This window comes from Mesoplodon bidens (genome assembly GCF_964165515.1).
Source record: "Mesoplodon bidens genome assembly, chromosome: 3".
NCBI lineage: Eukaryota > Metazoa > Chordata > Mammalia > Artiodactyla > Ziphiidae > Mesoplodon > Mesoplodon bidens.
Genome location: NC_138178.1, coordinates 165,022,285 through 165,038,513, shown reverse-complemented (window position 1 = coordinate 165,038,513; position 16,229 = coordinate 165,022,285). Strand labels below are relative to the sequence as shown.

Genomic DNA, 16,229 nt, shown 5'->3' with positions numbered 1-16,229 from the left:
CTTCCAGGCTTTGAGATGGAACTGTTCTGAAAGGGGAGAAGAGCAGGAAATAACAGACAAAGAAAAGGGAAGGGGAAGCTTGACACGTTTCTGAACACTCCTGGGAGAGACCAGGTTCTGAACCCGAGAACAAGGGATGGCGGGGCTGGTGCGGGACTCTTCGGCCCTGCCCTTTTGAGGACTCTCGGTAGGAGCCTCAGTCTCTTAGCAACAGCGACACCTCCTTCCTGCCTCCAGAGCGCTGAGAGCCCACATGCTCCACCGACCTTCCAAAAGGGAAGCCACGGCTGTAGGGACTCCTCAGCCCTGTTGTTTAGCCGGCTATTCACGTATGATCGTTGCTTTCCCATCAGCTGCCGTTGAACAACTGCCACCAGCTCTGGGGGTGCGACGGGGCGGCAGGTATTGGAGTCTGCAGTCCTTTTGGTCAGCCAGCTTCCTCAACACCCGGATCCACCGACTTGCTGCTACTGAGCGGCCGGTATGGCGAGCCCAGAAACAGGATTCAGTGTTTGTTTGAGAAAGAGCACACTTTATTGGCAAGAGAGCACTGCACGCGAGCAACATACGAAGAGGGCTGCATGGGCATCCTACACATCACGCTCAAAAGGTACTCGGGGTGCTGTGCTAGTGAAGGTCAACCGCAACATGGACTCCTGGGCAACTTCCCCAACCTCACACCTCTGAGGGGGTTGACACACTTCCAGCCTTTTCCTGGAAGCCAACTGTGGTCCACTAGAGATAGAGCCCCTCAGGGGTGCCTTCTTGTTTTTTATAAAGAACATTTTCTTTAGACTTTTTGAAGTCTTCATTTGTTACTTTCATCCTACGTTCTCTCAAGGCCATCAGACCAGCTTCGGTACAGATTGCCTGTAAGAAGAAACAGTGTGTTCAGAAAATGAAATACTTTTTATTCTAACAATTCAGAGTGCTATTTTGAAATCTGGTGTAGGCACCCAACCTAAACACGAAGTTCTCAAACCATTTGGGAACGATTAGATTTTTAAAATGTATTAAACAGTCTAATTATTTCCTCAAAGGACCTGAAGTGGCTTAAACTGGGATTATTTCACTAAGGAAGAGGACTGGCTCAGGTTCCAACCCCCGCCGTGTGGCCTGGCAGGCCAGTAAGTTCTCACAGCCCTGCTTTCATTAAAGGCAGTAATCTTCCTAAGAAATAGATAAAATTATTCCAGAAATTTAGAGCCCACATAGAGTGTACATCCATTTCATTTACCTATAGTCAGAAGAGAACTTGTATTTTCTGGTTAAATATTTACAAGTTTCAGTACAGTATTTATTCTAATGTATTTATTTTCTCAATAATTACTTGCCAAAAGTAAAACAAGAACCCAAGCAACATGATATGATAAAAACACAATCCTGGCATTGAAGATTCTATCTGGTTATGTCCTTTAGGATATTTATTTCAGATGGTTCAGAAAAGAGTGTGTTTCTGCATACAGAAGAAACAGGTAAAAGGGTAACATTTGGTAAATGGGGGTGATGACTATGTGGGTGTTTTTGTTGCAACTTTTCTGAAGGCTTGAAATTTTTCTAAATAAAAAGTTGGTGCAGAATTTTAAGGTTATTTAAATTTTAAAGAGATTTACTCCCCAACTGAGACACTAACCTAGTTCTACAGATGCCAGGGATACACAGTTCAGTGCAGGCACCAGCATGAAACAGCCTGTGTGTGCTGCCCCTACCTAACCGTGGCATCAACCCAGGTCCTCCCCAGAAAGCAGGCTGTGGCTGTATGCAGTGCTGCCAGGCCTTGCTTTAAACTCTGGTCATCTGGGAAGACATGTCCAAACTCACACACACATACGATAAAACAAAGAGGTACAATCCAGCCCAGGTCCTCACCTTGATGTCGGCACCAGAGAGGTCATCTTTAGCCATGATCAAGTCATCCAGGGTTACGTCGTCTGCTAGTGTCATCCTGCTCGTGTGGATCTGAAAGATGCGCTTCTTCGTCTTTTCATCGGGCAAAGGGAACTCGATCTTCCTGTCGATGCGGCCTGTGGGTATAAAGGTTTTCAGTCACACCCCTGGGGGCCCCAGGAGAGGCCTTAGTCTCCACACGAGTGGTCTCAGTCACATAGCGTGCTATGGAAGGAATCCAGATCTTAAAAAGTGAACACTCATGTCTGTAGTTTGTAAATATCAACGTTTGAATTCATCTCATTCACAAAATCCTCTCTGCTCTGGTACTTTGGGAAACAAATGAAAGGAGCGATTCCTAAATGGCACAGTTAGTGGAAAAGGACAGATCAATCATGTTAAAAACATTACAAAAGACAGTAAAATTAGCTACTGCTTCTTTTGGTACTACCTGAATGTAAAAAATGGACCTGAGCTGTCATGAATTATTTCTTTAAAAAAAAAAAAAAAAGGCGTCTCGAGGCTAAAAGGGCCAAGCTACACACACTACGTCACGATTATCTCAAGGGAACACAGTTTTGGTGAATTATTCTAAGTTTCAAGGCAGTATCTGCCTTACATGTATCATTTATATTCTCCCCAAAGCGCTCCTAAGAAATACAAATCCACATAGGACGTTCATTCTCCACAATGAAACCAAAGCAAACGTGACCTGGTCTGATAAGTGCTGGGTCCAAAGTCTCTATCCGGTTTGTGGCCATGATGACTTTCACGTCTCCCCTTGAATCAAACCCATCCAACTGGTTCAACAGTTCCAACATTGTTCGCTGAATTTCTCTCTCACCACCGGAATTTGAGTCATACCTTTGGAAAAGAAGTGAGGGAGACGTGAAGACCCAACGGATCTCCTGTTAAAGGGGATTACAAAACACAGCTGTCTCAGCCTATATACAGTCACACCCTCCCAAAGCCCAAGATCAACAACACATTATTTTCATAGCGGTTTTCATGCCTGAAATTATGTGATTTATTCAGTCTCCACAATTCAGCTCCTCAAGGGCAGAGACTCATCCTTATGGCTGTGTCTCCAGAGTCAGGATGGTGCCGTGCTCAGAGCGGGTGCTCAAGGCATGGCTACTGACTGACCAATCAACTGCCGGGTAGTTGTTACCTGGCACGTGGGAGAGCAGAGCCTAAAGCACCCATGGAAGCGACCCAGTAGAGACTGTGGCAAACCAACATGGGGGCCATGTAGGGAGTGCCCAACGGTCAGTCATTCTCAGAGAAGAGCCATATGGTTTTTACCTCTAAATATCACAAAAGAGGTAAGAGAAAGTCTACCTTTTCGTCCCAATAGCATCAATTTCATCAATAAACACGATGGACGGTGCATGTTCTTCAGCAACTCGAAACAGTTCCCGAACAAGTTTGGGCCCATCACCTAGGTACTTCTGAATAAGTTCAGAGCCAACCACTCTCAAGAAAGTGGCCGAGGTTTGGTTTGCTACTGCTTTGGCTAGTAAGGTTTTACCTATTTTAGATTGAAAGAAAAAGGGGGAAAGAAAATCTCAAGTGCTGTTTTAACTTTAAAACCCTCATTATCACCTTAAGAAGACATCAAGAATGGGTGGATCCCTCTATGAAAAGCATTCTGTTCTCCAAAGCAGACGAGGAAATTAAAAAAAAAACCTAAAAAACATATTTTGATTATTTTTAACCATCTTCCTAAATTCATCATGATAATGTCAGAAAATACTTTTTACTGCAAAGTTGCATATAATATTAACCTGACCTATGCAACCAGGGTTAGAGAACCAAACTCAACTCCTACAAAACTATCAGTGATGAAAAAAAGGCCCGGGAGCCCTAGGTTTGACCGAAGGACACATAGTGTCCCTGAGCAGGGCCTGCAGTGCCCTGGGGCTACCTGAAGACGTTGCTGTGGGCTTACCCCAGGGCTCAGTCAGCTGAGCCAAGACCAGCTCCTGATGAAGCCCACAGCTGAGAGCTGCTGAAAGCTCCAGAGACTTTTCCCTTTGTGGTGTGCCCTTATGGGACGTTCCTCACTGATCTCAGGAAAGACCTGACATTTCCAACCCTGCTCTGTTCCCTGATATTCCTCCTTCAGATCAAGAACAAGAGTAAGCAAAGGGTACCAACTTAAGAACTTTAGAGCTCAAGGCCATGGCCCCTTTGATGGTGAGGGCTGGGCAGTCACCTCAGGACACAGAGGCAGTTAGAGGCACAGCTGGCAGAGGACCACCCTTAGGCCTGTAAGGGGAAGTGAGGCGAGTGAGGGACACCGAAGATTTCATGCAAGCGGGAAGGAGGACAGGGAGTTAAGCTCTGCAACAAGACGGGGCAATGGCGTTCCCTCAGCCGGGCAGTCAGAGTGGCAGGTTCAAATGCCTATTCGAGGGCTGGACTGCTCCCTGAGAGCATCATTTAAGGATGGCTGACAGAAGACCAAAAGGACCTTCTACGTGGATGGGATCTTACAGTCCAGAGGCAGCCAGGTTCAGCTGCTGGATGTTCAATGGCCAGAGGGATCCCTGAACCAGTCTCCTCCTCCTCCCGACAGGGCTGACACCCGGCGCTCCAGCCCTTGTCAGCACCTGTGCCCCAAAGAAGGCTCACGGCTGTGGGTCAGAAGGCCTGTGTTCCAGCTCCAGCCCTGGTACCAGTTCAATTCCCAGAGCTAATAGGGCCTTGGGCTAGTCGCTGGCTTCTCTGAAACTCACCTCCCTGGGCTATAAAATGACAGGCTGCAGTAGCTCCCTGCCTCAGGGTATAGCTGGCTCCCTGTCCCTCCAGCGTGGGCAGTCCTCAGTATAGACCCTCTTGGCAACATGGCTTCAGTTCACTCAATCAAATAACCTCTCTTCCTTTGGAATTTACATAGCAATGACTACACAACTTACTCAGGTCAACTTACTGCATAATGAACCAGATACATATATGCATTTTTATCTTTATCCATTTATTCATCCAATGGTAGACTCGTTCAGTACCAGTGGACCAGGAGGATGAACCTAATCTGAACAGCACAGGATAGCTTTTAAAACAGTGGTCCTCCAAGGTGCTGATGCTTGGCCACACTCCAGATGAACAGATCAGAATCTTCAGGGATGGGAGTGGGCATCAGTACTTTTTAAAGCTCCCAAGGTGATTCCAACGTACAGCCAAAGTTGAGCACCCTGTTTATTTTTATTTTTTCTTACAAAATATTTTCAGCAGACTCACATTACTCTTTAAAATATTTTAAAGCATTATGTTTTACAACATATAAATCTAGCACATTTGAGTATACAACAGGTGTGCTGGGGAACTGGAAATGCATTCACATTGAGCAGGCATTTCCGGGGGGCGGGGGCTGCCTCCTACTGGTGTTTCTCTTCTGTTGTAATTCCTACTATTGTTTTTAACACATTAACTCTGTTAAGTCTACAGTTACAAGCCTAAGATCGTTCAGTTTCTTAGTACACCTATTATACCGAAATATATACTTTCATGCAATAGGTATGTTTCCAGAGGAGCTGCTTATTCAGAAATGTCCAAAATGCTGCTTAGAGCACATTTTCAAACTAAGGAACTGTGGCATCCTCACTCAACAGCTAAGTCATTATAACCAGCTAATGCTGCTGCTCAAGAGATGAGCTCAGTGCCTGGAAAGTGACCAACACAGAGCACACATACCTGTGCCAGGTGGACCATACAGAATGACCCCCTTAGGGGGCTTTATACCCATCTCTTCATAATATTCAGGATGAGTGAGTGGAAGCTCCACAGATTCCTAAAGAAAACAGACACTTGGTAAAAATAAAAGGCTTTCTTACTGAAATTTATCAGATTCATTCACTGACATCATGGGTACATCTCACTTTCAACAAAAATAAGCTAAAATTTCTACTATTCTTGTTAGAGACAATGTTTGACTTCCACCAGCAGCAAGGACATATTGAAGGGGACCTCTGTCCTACCTGAGGTCCCAGCACCCATCCCCTCTTCCTAATAGCACCCAATTTCCCTTTCATTTCCCAGTAAAAGTCAACCTTGAGTAACATTTCAGCCCTTCCTGAGCAAAAGAAACTTAAAGCTAAAATTCACCCTTTTCAACGAAACTGCAGGCAGGAGCTGGCAAGATTTTCTGTTGTGACCACCTAGGGACATGACGGCTATTTCCCAGCTGTCTGAGTCTCACCAGTGGAGATCTGTGATCACTCTGAATGACCTCCCTGCAGATGAAAGAACCTGCAGAGGGCTGGCCCACCACGTGCCCCTGACCCCAGGACCACGGCAGGAGCTGGGGTTAACGTTCTAGACCCCAGCACTGTGCAAGTGTGTGCCACTCACCCTACCCCCAGACATCACTGGAGGCTTCTGGATAGCCACAGCTGAAGTCAGGACAATTGGAAACATGTTCACACAGATAATTATTAAACATTACATGTAAAAAGTATTAAGCTACTGCTGCTGCAAGAACTATCATACAATTCATACTTACTTCTATTACCTAACTCAGTAGTAACAACACAAAACACCACCACTAGCAAGGTCTGAGTCAGTTACTGGTGTGATCAATAAAGAAAAAATAAAACATGCAAAACAGCGCCAAGCACCCTAAATGAGACACCAGTAAGAAACCAAAGGTCTGAAAACCCAGAGCTCAGGACGTCCCTGGCGGTCCAGTGGTGAAGACTCCGCGCTCCCAATGCAGGGGGCCCAGGTTCAATCCCTGGTCAGGGAGCTAGATCCCACATGCGTGCCGCAACTAAAGAGCCCGCGTGCCACAACTAAGACCTGGAGCAGCCAAGTAAATAAGTAAATAAATATTTTTAAATCAATCAATAAATAAAACCCCAGAGCTGGTTCCTTGACATACCTTAATTTCCTGGATTTGGTTGTCTAACCCCCCAATATCAGCATATGTCTCCTGGGGGGCCTTTTCCACCTTCATCACTGTGACCAAGGGATCTGTGTCATCCATCAGCACCCCTATCACAGCATGCACCTAACAGGGAACATTAAGCTTTAGCAAAGGCATGTAAGGTTCACACAATCCACTTACGATGAAATGGCAATCACAGAATTTTCTCTACCCTTTGGAGTGCTCTGGTGATCGACTTCCACAGGACGGGTGGACGGATCTGCAAGGAAGAAGCAACCACTCTGACGGGCTTTCTTAGGCTATCAGCTTACCTTGTGGTTGAGCAGGACCGAGCAGCCCGGTTCCAGCAGATCCTTGTCTACAAATGAAAGAATGCTGACGTAGTGTTCCGAGCCCACAGACGTAGACACGATGGCATGATTGTCATCAATGATCTCTTCCAAGGTTCCTACTGACATTGGGGTCCCCCTCAGATCATCCACCTTTGATCTTTCCTCCTACATAAGAGTAGGCCAAGAAGGAAAAGCAGATTTGACCTAAAAAGTAGACGATGCTGACAGTTCACTAGATTCACAAAGCAGTTGGTACTTTTCAAAGGCAGCTAAGGATTTCCCTGGTGGCACAGTGGTTAAGAATCCGCCTACCAATGCGGGGGACACGGGTTCGAGCCCTGGTCTGGGAAGATCCCACATGCTGTGGAGCAACTAAGCCCGTGCGCCACAACTACCGAGCCTGCACACTAGAGTCCAAGAGCCACAACTACTGAGCCCGCGCACCTGCAGCCCGTGCTGCGCAACAAGAAAAGCCACCGCCATGAGAAGCCCGTGCACCGCAACAAAGAGTAGCCCCTGTTCCCCGCAACTGGAGAAAGCCCGCGCACAGCAACGAAGACCCAGTGAGGAAGACCCAATGCAGCCACCAATCAATCAATCGATTAATAAATGTAAAGTAAAAAAAATTTTTTTAAAGGCAGCTAAATAATAATTCATTAAAGCCAGAAAATGAATTTCATTTATTCATGAACAGTTTTAAGTTCTAAGTAGAATTCAATTGGTAAAGAAACAAGTTACAGTAATTTCTCAATTTACCTCTTGCTTTTCTTCTAAAGGCTTCATTTGTTCCTGATTTCTAATGAATTCTTCCTCCATGAGAAGATAGTCTTTAATTCTCTCTAACTTCAGTAATTTTAACCGGCACTGAGTGTGAGGTGTCACTGTAATTAAAAAAGAAAGTTTTATTATACTTGGAGCTTGAAGTCTGCAATTAATTCGGTTCATCCTGAAGAACAAAAAGAAGTTAACACTTAAAATAGACTTAGTTTAGTTGGACAGACACTGAAAAATTCAAAGTTTGGTGACCCAAAGTAAGCAGGTGCCTAAATGCAAAGGGGAGAGGGATTTTATGTATTGGGTTGGCCAGAAAGTTCGTTCGGGTTTTTCTGTAACATCTTACAGAAAAACCTGAATGAACTTTTTGGCCAACCCAATAATGGGATGAGGCCTATGACCAAACAGATAATATAAATGACATACGGTAACTGTCTACAAAGAAGAAAACACTCATTGACCAAAAAGATGGTTTGCTTTGGTTTATTATTCCCCACAGGTGCTAATAAAGATAGCTGCAGGTGCTGTTCAGTCAGTATAGGTTGTTGTACCCTAGCTGTAACACATACATCCATTTATAGGAGGATTATGAAATACTGGGGATATTAACATATGTGCAAACATTTTTTTCCACACTCGTGTGTTCTTTCTTTTGGCCTAAAGTCTCGTGCTACATAGGACTTTTAACATTTATATAGACAACTTCTCTTTTGTAGTTTCTGGGTTTCTTGGCTTCTTCAAAAGGTCTCTCCTCCCCTAAGGTTAAATGTATTCCTGAATTTTCATTTATTTACTTATTTACATATGTATATCTAATTCATCTGGCAAAGAGCAAGGGGTCTAATTTCATTTCCTCTCAATAACAAATAAAAGATGCCAGCCATTTATATTAAATAACCCATCCTCTTCCACAGAACAGAAATGTCACCTTTACCACATATTAGTTATCCATAACTTGACTCTGTTTTTGAACTTTATACACTCTTCTGGGGATCTGATCTATTCTTTATCAATACCATACTGATTCACTACGGTAGGTTAATGGCACATTTTTTTACTGTCTATTATTAACCAAGCAATATTTTTTTTTTTTTTTTTTTTTTTTTTTTGCGATACGCGGGTCTCTCACCGTTGTGGCCTCTCCCGTTGCGGAGCACAGGCTCCGGACGCGCAGGCTCAGCGGCCATGGCTCACAGGCCCAGCCGCTCCGCGGCATGTGGGATCCTCCCAGACCGGGGCACGAACCCGTGTCCCCTGCATCGGCAGGCGGACTCTCAACCACTGCGCCACCAGGGAAGCCCACCAAGCAATATTTTAAAAATTATTTTATTGCATCTAAGCAAGAACAGACTTGTTTAGATGATAGATGAGGATGGCAGAGGTATGTGAGCTGAAGTCTAAAGGGATGAGAAGCAGGCAGCCACGGGAAGGACTGGGGGAAGAACATTTTTAAGCAGAGGGAAGCAAAGGCCCTGATGCAGGAGATTCAAAGGACACGAGGCAGGGCAGTGTGAAGCACAACACACAAGGGGAGTGCGAGAGGCTGAGGATGGAGCAGTGGGCTGGGCGACGTCACCTGATTGAGTTTTATTCCTTGCTTAGTAGGAAGACATTGAAAAATTTTATGTTCAGGCATCGCATGCTCTGAGTTCCAATACGCTAAATTCCATGTCTTCATGAAATAAGTGTATCTTATCTCTAAGGTAATCAAGCTCAACCCGAGTTTTCTAATCTAACCCCGTACTCTAATACACTAGAGGAGCTGGTTATTTAAAGGAAATTAATGGAATTTCTTAAAATGAATAAGTCGTATCCCGTGTATACTGTTAAAACCAAAATATAGCGTTTATTCCAACCTAGAGAATGCCACAAAGTCACAGACCTAGAGCTTCAACCACGCCCTGTTTCCTGTCTCCACATTCAGACCTCTAAGCTACACACAGAGAGACAATCCCCCTAGGAATTGGAACCATGTCATTACCCAGGGGCAGTTTGCTGGCAGCATCTGGTCCCTTTGTTTTCTTCTTCTTTTTCCCCACTCTAGTTGGTACAGGAGGTTCATATTTCTTTTTCTTGTCCTTGAGTTTTTAGAATAGCAAGGAAAAAAAATCACACAGAAATCATATTAAAACACAAACGTACTTATGCGGGACCATCATCTATTTTCAGGTAATATAATTTTCCTCATCTTTTAGGATGTTATTAAAGACGGTCCTAAAAAAACCCCAAAATCTGTTTTTACATTCCTGCAATGTTAATGTGTGAATGTAACTGATCTTTATTATAATACACATTGATAGACCATTCAATAACGAACAGAGGTCAGAATTCAGAATTATATGCCAGAAGTCTAAGGTGAAATGATTTGACACAATTCTTCACACCTAAGCGTATTAAACACTAAAATCACAGGCAATTTATTTTAACACTTCTGTAACGTTATTAATTGTACACCTTTAAAAATCATTAATTCATAAATACCTAATGTGACGGTCAATTATCTTTTGTAAAACACGAAAAGAGTATTGTATCTGTAGGCTAGGCTGGTTAAATGAATAGAGATCATTTATTTTGCATTTTAAAATTCACGGATCCCCAAAGAACTTCCCAGCCGAGATCCGACGTTTGCCGCCGTTTACTCACACGACAGACACATCCGGCTTCTTAGTTATTTACCTTGTCGTCCTTCTTTCCACCGCCAGGACCGTGACCACCACTCTGACTCTGACCCTGAAAAAAAGAAGAAAATTAAGACAGAGGTATGAATTCAGAATATGGTCACCTCAAAAAACCCTTCTTATTCTCCTGCGATTCTAAGACACCAACACTTCCCCACATTTTAACATTTCTGAACTCAAGATATACCTTGCAGTCAACGTGTACATTTAATGTGGCAGAATTCCTTTTTCCTGGAAAGCTGTTAGGAGATCAATGGTGCACCTTGCCACAGACTGCATCTTAAATCAAGGACAACTCTATTAAGAAACAGATATAACTCGTGTGTCATTATGAGACTAAGATCTTAAGACCACCCTTTCTTGAGGGGAAGGTATACAGCCTGACACTCTCTAATATAAAACTACCTGGCTGAGGCCACCAAGAGAATATTTCATGAAATTGGGCCATGAAAGCTAAATCATTTAACCTACTCAACAATCACTTATCAGTCACTTACTCCTTACTAGGATCACACCAAGATCCAGGAGAGTTTCCTTTCAATGGCAGCTTAAATACCTCCCCATCCCTAAAGCCTGGGGCGCTCGGGCAGGTCCTTCTCCCCAATCTAAAATGTTGAATCACCTTAAGCTATCAAGAACTTAGTGTATTAAGAAGTTCAGTGGGATTTCTGACTTTAAAACAGACCCTTCAGTTACAGGACAATGTTTCACACAGAGCAGTGTCTCAGAAATGAGGGCATTTGAAATGAGCAACAGTGAATTTGCTTGATTAGAGGGGCTCTCTGTTCCCTCAGATCACTTCCTCTAAATTAATACAGCACCAGCTTCGTTATCAGGACAAAACAACCCTCTCATCGTTACCTGAAAGAGTTAAGGTCAAACCTATTTCCCTACAGGCAGGATTCTTAAAACTCTGCACTTTATTCTGAAGAAGGTAACTCAAGGCTCTGAGAAATTTGGGGAAATAGAATTAGTTTTACTGCAATAAGCCGTCCAAATTGCAGGCCTTTTACAATCAATTACACCCCTAAGGAAGTGTGCTGTTGGCTGGGGCAGCTGATGTCTGAGATGTTTACGATGCGCCTAAGTCTGTACCAGACGTTCTCCTCCATCAGTCCCGGACAATCCTTCAAGGTAGGGTTCATTACTCCTACTGCCTAGATGAGCAACTGCAAGAAGCCTAAGAACATGGGCTAAGGAAATAAATGTATCCAGGTTTGAATTCCGACTTCATTCCTAATAGGCTATGTGACCTCAGGTAAGCCAAGTCGTCTCTCTGAGCCTTGGTGTCCTTAACTGGAAAGTGGGGATGGTATTAGCCCCTATTTGTCGCTGAAAATGAAGTAATGCACGTAAACCACTTCAAATTTGCATGACTCATGGTACCTACTCAATACAATATCATCGGTGAATAAGAAATGTCAGGGTCAGGATTTTGTCAGTCTGGTTATAAAGTCTGGGCTCTGAAACAAATCCACTCTGGTTCAGTTCTTCACTCTCTTCTGTTCACACCCTGTCCCTGGTTTTGTCCAGGCCATCATATCTTATTTGGGCTCTAGTCTCCCAACTGAGATTTCCAGGTCCAGTTTCTTCCCTCACCAATCCAATTATTACCGCCTACAGCAAAGAGCCGATCCTTCAAATCTCCTCAAAAACCTTCAACTGCTCCCTAACATTTAGAGTGTAATGTCCAAACTCTTTAGCTTGGCATAACTGGCCCTTGCCAAACTGGCTGCAACTAACTTTTCCCAGGTTCATCTACCTTTCCCATGATCCTACAAGTCTGGCCCCACTGGAGGACGTTTTCCTGAGTCGGTCCCGAACTTCTTCATGTCTGGGCCATTTACGTGATGTTTCTCAGCCTCAAATAATAACAAGTCTATGCGTTACACTATATGCCAAGCAGTGTGCCAAACATTCTCAGGGCATCATCTCGTTTTATCCTTACAGACGCTATGAGGTTGGCACCATCATTACCCCTAGTTTACAGATAAGGAAATGAAGGCTCAGAGAGGCTAAGTGACTTGCCCTTTGTCACAAAGCTGTCAGAGAGGTAGCCAGGAATCACACTCAGGTCCACGGGACACCAATACCTGTGTTTCTCTACTGCCTGGATAACTAGTACCTCATAGCAAAGACCCACAGGGTTTGTGTTCTAGCACAGCCGCTTACCCTGTCTCAGTTTCCTCCTGGGTAAACTGAGGATAATAATAATGACCTCAAGGGACTGTTGAGAAGAATAATGACCAAATGCTGGAAAAGTACCCGCCACGTGTTTATCATACCTGGAATACTGCTACCCCAAAGTCCTCCTAAGACCTGTAAGACTGTGGTCGGGACTTCCTGCTGTTCACGATACAGGCCAAACACATTCCCATCTCAGGCCCTTTGCACTTGCTGTTGCTTCTGCCTGGACCAGTTTCCCTCAGGTATCTGCACAGGCTACTCTCTCATTTCATGTAGATCTCTGCTCAAATCTCGCCTCCTCTTCGGGACTCGCTGACATCCTATGTAAAACAGCCACCCCTCCCCATCCTATCCCCTTCTGCAGAACAGCCCTAAGCGACGGCCACCCGCCCCGACGTCGTATCACATATCCCTTCCTCTATTTTTTTTTGTCTGCCTTCTTGAGAATGTAAGCTCCAAGAGGCAGAGACTAGGTCAGTCATGCTCACCCCCTGTATCCCCAGCGCCTAGAGCAGAGCCTGGGCCCTCCTTCCGTCAAAGTGCAGCATCAATCCGCGAACTAATGAATAAATGCTAGCTGCTTTTATTATTACTAGCGCACCACGGGACCTTTCCCTCCAAGGTCCACCTGTTAGAAAGGCATCTTAAGGCCTCCGTCAAATGCCTCCATCTCCGGGCGGTCTCCCACGGCTCGCTCTCCCTCCGCAGCTGGAGCGAATCCCTCCCTCCGCTCAAGCCGCCCATCCCTCCACTTGCGCGGCTCCGAAAGCCCTCGTCCCAGTTACTCGAGGAGGCTCCCGCCGAAACACCCCGCGCCGGTTGCCAGAGCCCTGGCCGGCGGAGGAGTGAGGCCGGGCCGCCTGACCCGCTCCGCCGCCCCCGTGGCCCGCCTGGGGGACCCTCCGTGCCGAGCCTCGGCCCCGGGGCCCCGGGATAAGGCCCGCCCCAGGAGACCGGGCCGGCGGGTGGACCGAGTGCCTCCGGCAGCCGCCTGGTTCTCTCGCCTCGGGTCGCCTCGACCCCGTCGCACCGCCACTACCAGCCGAAACCCTTAGTCACTCACCATCTTGCTTCGGCCGCTCGAGCCGCCGCTGCCGGAAGTGCACCGCCTCGGCGGCCCGTCAGGGGCGGAAGTTGACGAGGGACGCCACGGGGGCCGATAGGAACCAAATCCCGCACGCACCAATGAGCTCTCAGGGCTTGTGCGAGCGGGTGGGCAATGATGCACTAATTTACAAGCGAGATTTGAGCCTTATAAATATTTCACTTGAAAAAAAATTTTAATCGCAGTTATTAGGTTATTGTCAACAACTTAAGACAATGACCTCGATTGTCAAACTAAGACAATTGTGAAAATATAAGTTTTTTTAATATGCAAAAGTCAAGCTGGGAAGACCTGTACTTACTTCTCCAAGAACTGGACTGGCATTTGGAACTGAGAAGTTAACATATACTTTTGCACCAACATTTAAGCTCTGATTTGGTCTCTGGAATTAATCTGCTCATCCGAGAGGTTGTCTCATGAATCATGTAAATCTTTTTTTTTTTTTTTTGATGACTTGTGATGATGCCAAATGTTGACTTAAAAGTCCTCATCTTGCACCCAGTTTGTAAAGTTCGTCATTTATTACATCCATCAGAACATCAGAAAGATGGCAAGCATCCTTTTGGCCTCTGGAAACTTCCATAATAGGTGCTCAAAATGCTGCATCTCGCTGAACTGGAGAGATGGATTTATTTGTCTGATTTCTGCCCCATCCCCATCCAGATTAATTTAGGCATTTTAATTTTGAAACTCTAAAAATATTTCCCTAACACGCAACAGGAAATTACTCTTTCCATTTCATCACTAGAATACTGTAATAGAAAGTCTTGACACTGTCAATCTCCACTAACAAACGTGGCATCTACATGATACATGAAATGATGTGATACGTTAGGGGCAAGACAACTCTCCCCTCACGAATGCGGAAAGCAATTCCAGAGTTGTGCAGAATGTCTAGGAAATCTGTGTGTTATATGAAGAAGTACAGTGCCCCTGAGACTGCGTCACTTTCAAAGAATATAGGCTAATAGTGAAAAGTTAAGAAGTTATTCTGGAGGATATTCATTAAAAAAGACTTCTTAATGCAGAGCAAACATGGTCCTCTCTTTTCTCCCCATCACGGACCCTCTCAATATTCTCCACCCAGCTGACAGCCATCAGCGTATGGGAAGAAGTCAGAATGTTTTCATGCTAAAAATGAAACTAAATCTAAATCTTTTTAAGATACTAAATACTAAATCTTTTATTTAAAAAAGAAGAGCAGGGCTTCCCTGGTGGCGCGGTGGTTGGGAGTCTGCCTGCTGATGCAGGGGATACGGGTTCGTGTCCCGGTCCGGGGGGATCCCATGTGCCGCGGAGCGGCTGGGCCCGTGAGCCGTGGCCGCTGAGCCTGCGCGTCCGGGGCCTGTACTCCTCAGCGGGAGAGGCCACAACAGTGAGAGGCCCGCGTACCGCAAAAAATAATAATAAATAAATAAATAAATAATAAAAAAGAAGAACAATTAAACAGGCAATCAGCACAGGGGTTAAGGGTGTGGGCCCCCACTTCAGGTCTCCTTTCTGGCCTTCTCACTAAGGAGCTGTGTGGTCTTAGCAAGCTGTTTAAGCTCTTTGTGCCTCAGTTTTGCCATCTGTGAAATAGGGGCCTTAAGAGTTCCTCCCTCGATAAATTAGGAGCTTGGGATTAATATATGTAAAATAGACAACCAACAGGGACCTACAGTATAGCACACGGAACTCTACTCAGTACTATATAATAACCTATATGGGGAAAGAATCTGAAAAAGAATGAATATATGTATATGTATAACCGAATCACTATGCTTTACACTTGAAAGTAACACAACACTGTAAATCAACTATAGTCCAATAAAATTTAAAAAAAGAGTTCCTCCCTCACAGAGTCCTTGTTTGAGGACTCAAGTGCCTAGAACTCTAAGCATCAGCTACAATTATTAGTAGTAGTATTTTTAATACACGAATTGCTCCTAGTTTCCTTGTTCTGTGTTGTATCAAATGGTCACATATCCCTCACAAAATTTATAACCTATTGGTACAGAGATCTTCAAACACGTTTGCCTACACATGTCCTCAAAAATACTCTGCAAAACCACGTATTGTGTGACACGTTTCTAAGTTGGCATCTAAATTTCATTATAAGTTTTAAATAGCTGCAAAGAATCCATTCATCGGCACATTTGAAGTCTTGATATTTTCCTGTCTATCCAGTGGAATCTAACTAGCTTGATAGCTTGATATCTAACACCATCCATTTGAAAGTTATGTACACAGGTTCTTCTTTAGCACTGAAAAATTTTCTCCCCATGATATAGCCGAAAAGGGATTCATATCCAAAATATATAAAGAACTCATACAACTCAATGATAAAAAAATAAACAACCTATTAAACCGCAATGAGATATCACCTCACACCTGTC

The 16,229-nt window shown here is 44.6% G+C and overlaps 1 protein-coding gene across 1 annotated transcript; it reads right to left on the bottom strand.

The window, feature by feature from the left end:
• Nucleotides 1-511: 511 nt before the first annotated feature.
• On the bottom strand, nt 512-13,879 carry PSMC1 (proteasome 26S subunit, ATPase 1). The gene is made up of 11 exons (XM_081230033.1): nt 13,810-13,879; nt 10,558-10,611; nt 9,863-9,959; nt 7,864-7,988; nt 7,087-7,272; nt 6,770-6,898; nt 5,584-5,680; nt 3,229-3,418; nt 2,600-2,751; nt 1,870-2,024; nt 512-870 (listed from the first exon to the last, which is right to left on the bottom strand). The coding sequence occupies exons 1-11, from the start codon at nt 13,810-13,812 to the stop codon at nt 736-738; spliced, it is 1,323 nt and encodes a 440-aa protein (XP_081086159.1). The 5' UTR covers nt 13,813-13,879; the 3' UTR covers nt 512-735.
• Nucleotides 13,880-16,229: the final 2,350 nt, after the last annotated feature.

Excerpts from the sequence above, each read along its gene's own strand:
- PSMC1 (XM_081230033.1), bottom strand. Across the intron at positions 7,989-9,862 it reads TGCCAGCAAACTGCCCCTGG|TGACACCTCACACTCAGTGC; the intron begins GTAATGACATGG and ends TTTTAATTACAG. Across the intron at positions 871-1,869 it reads TCTCTGGTGCCGACATCAAG|GCAATCTGTACCGAAGCTGG; the intron begins GTGAGGACCTGG and ends TTCTTCTTACAG.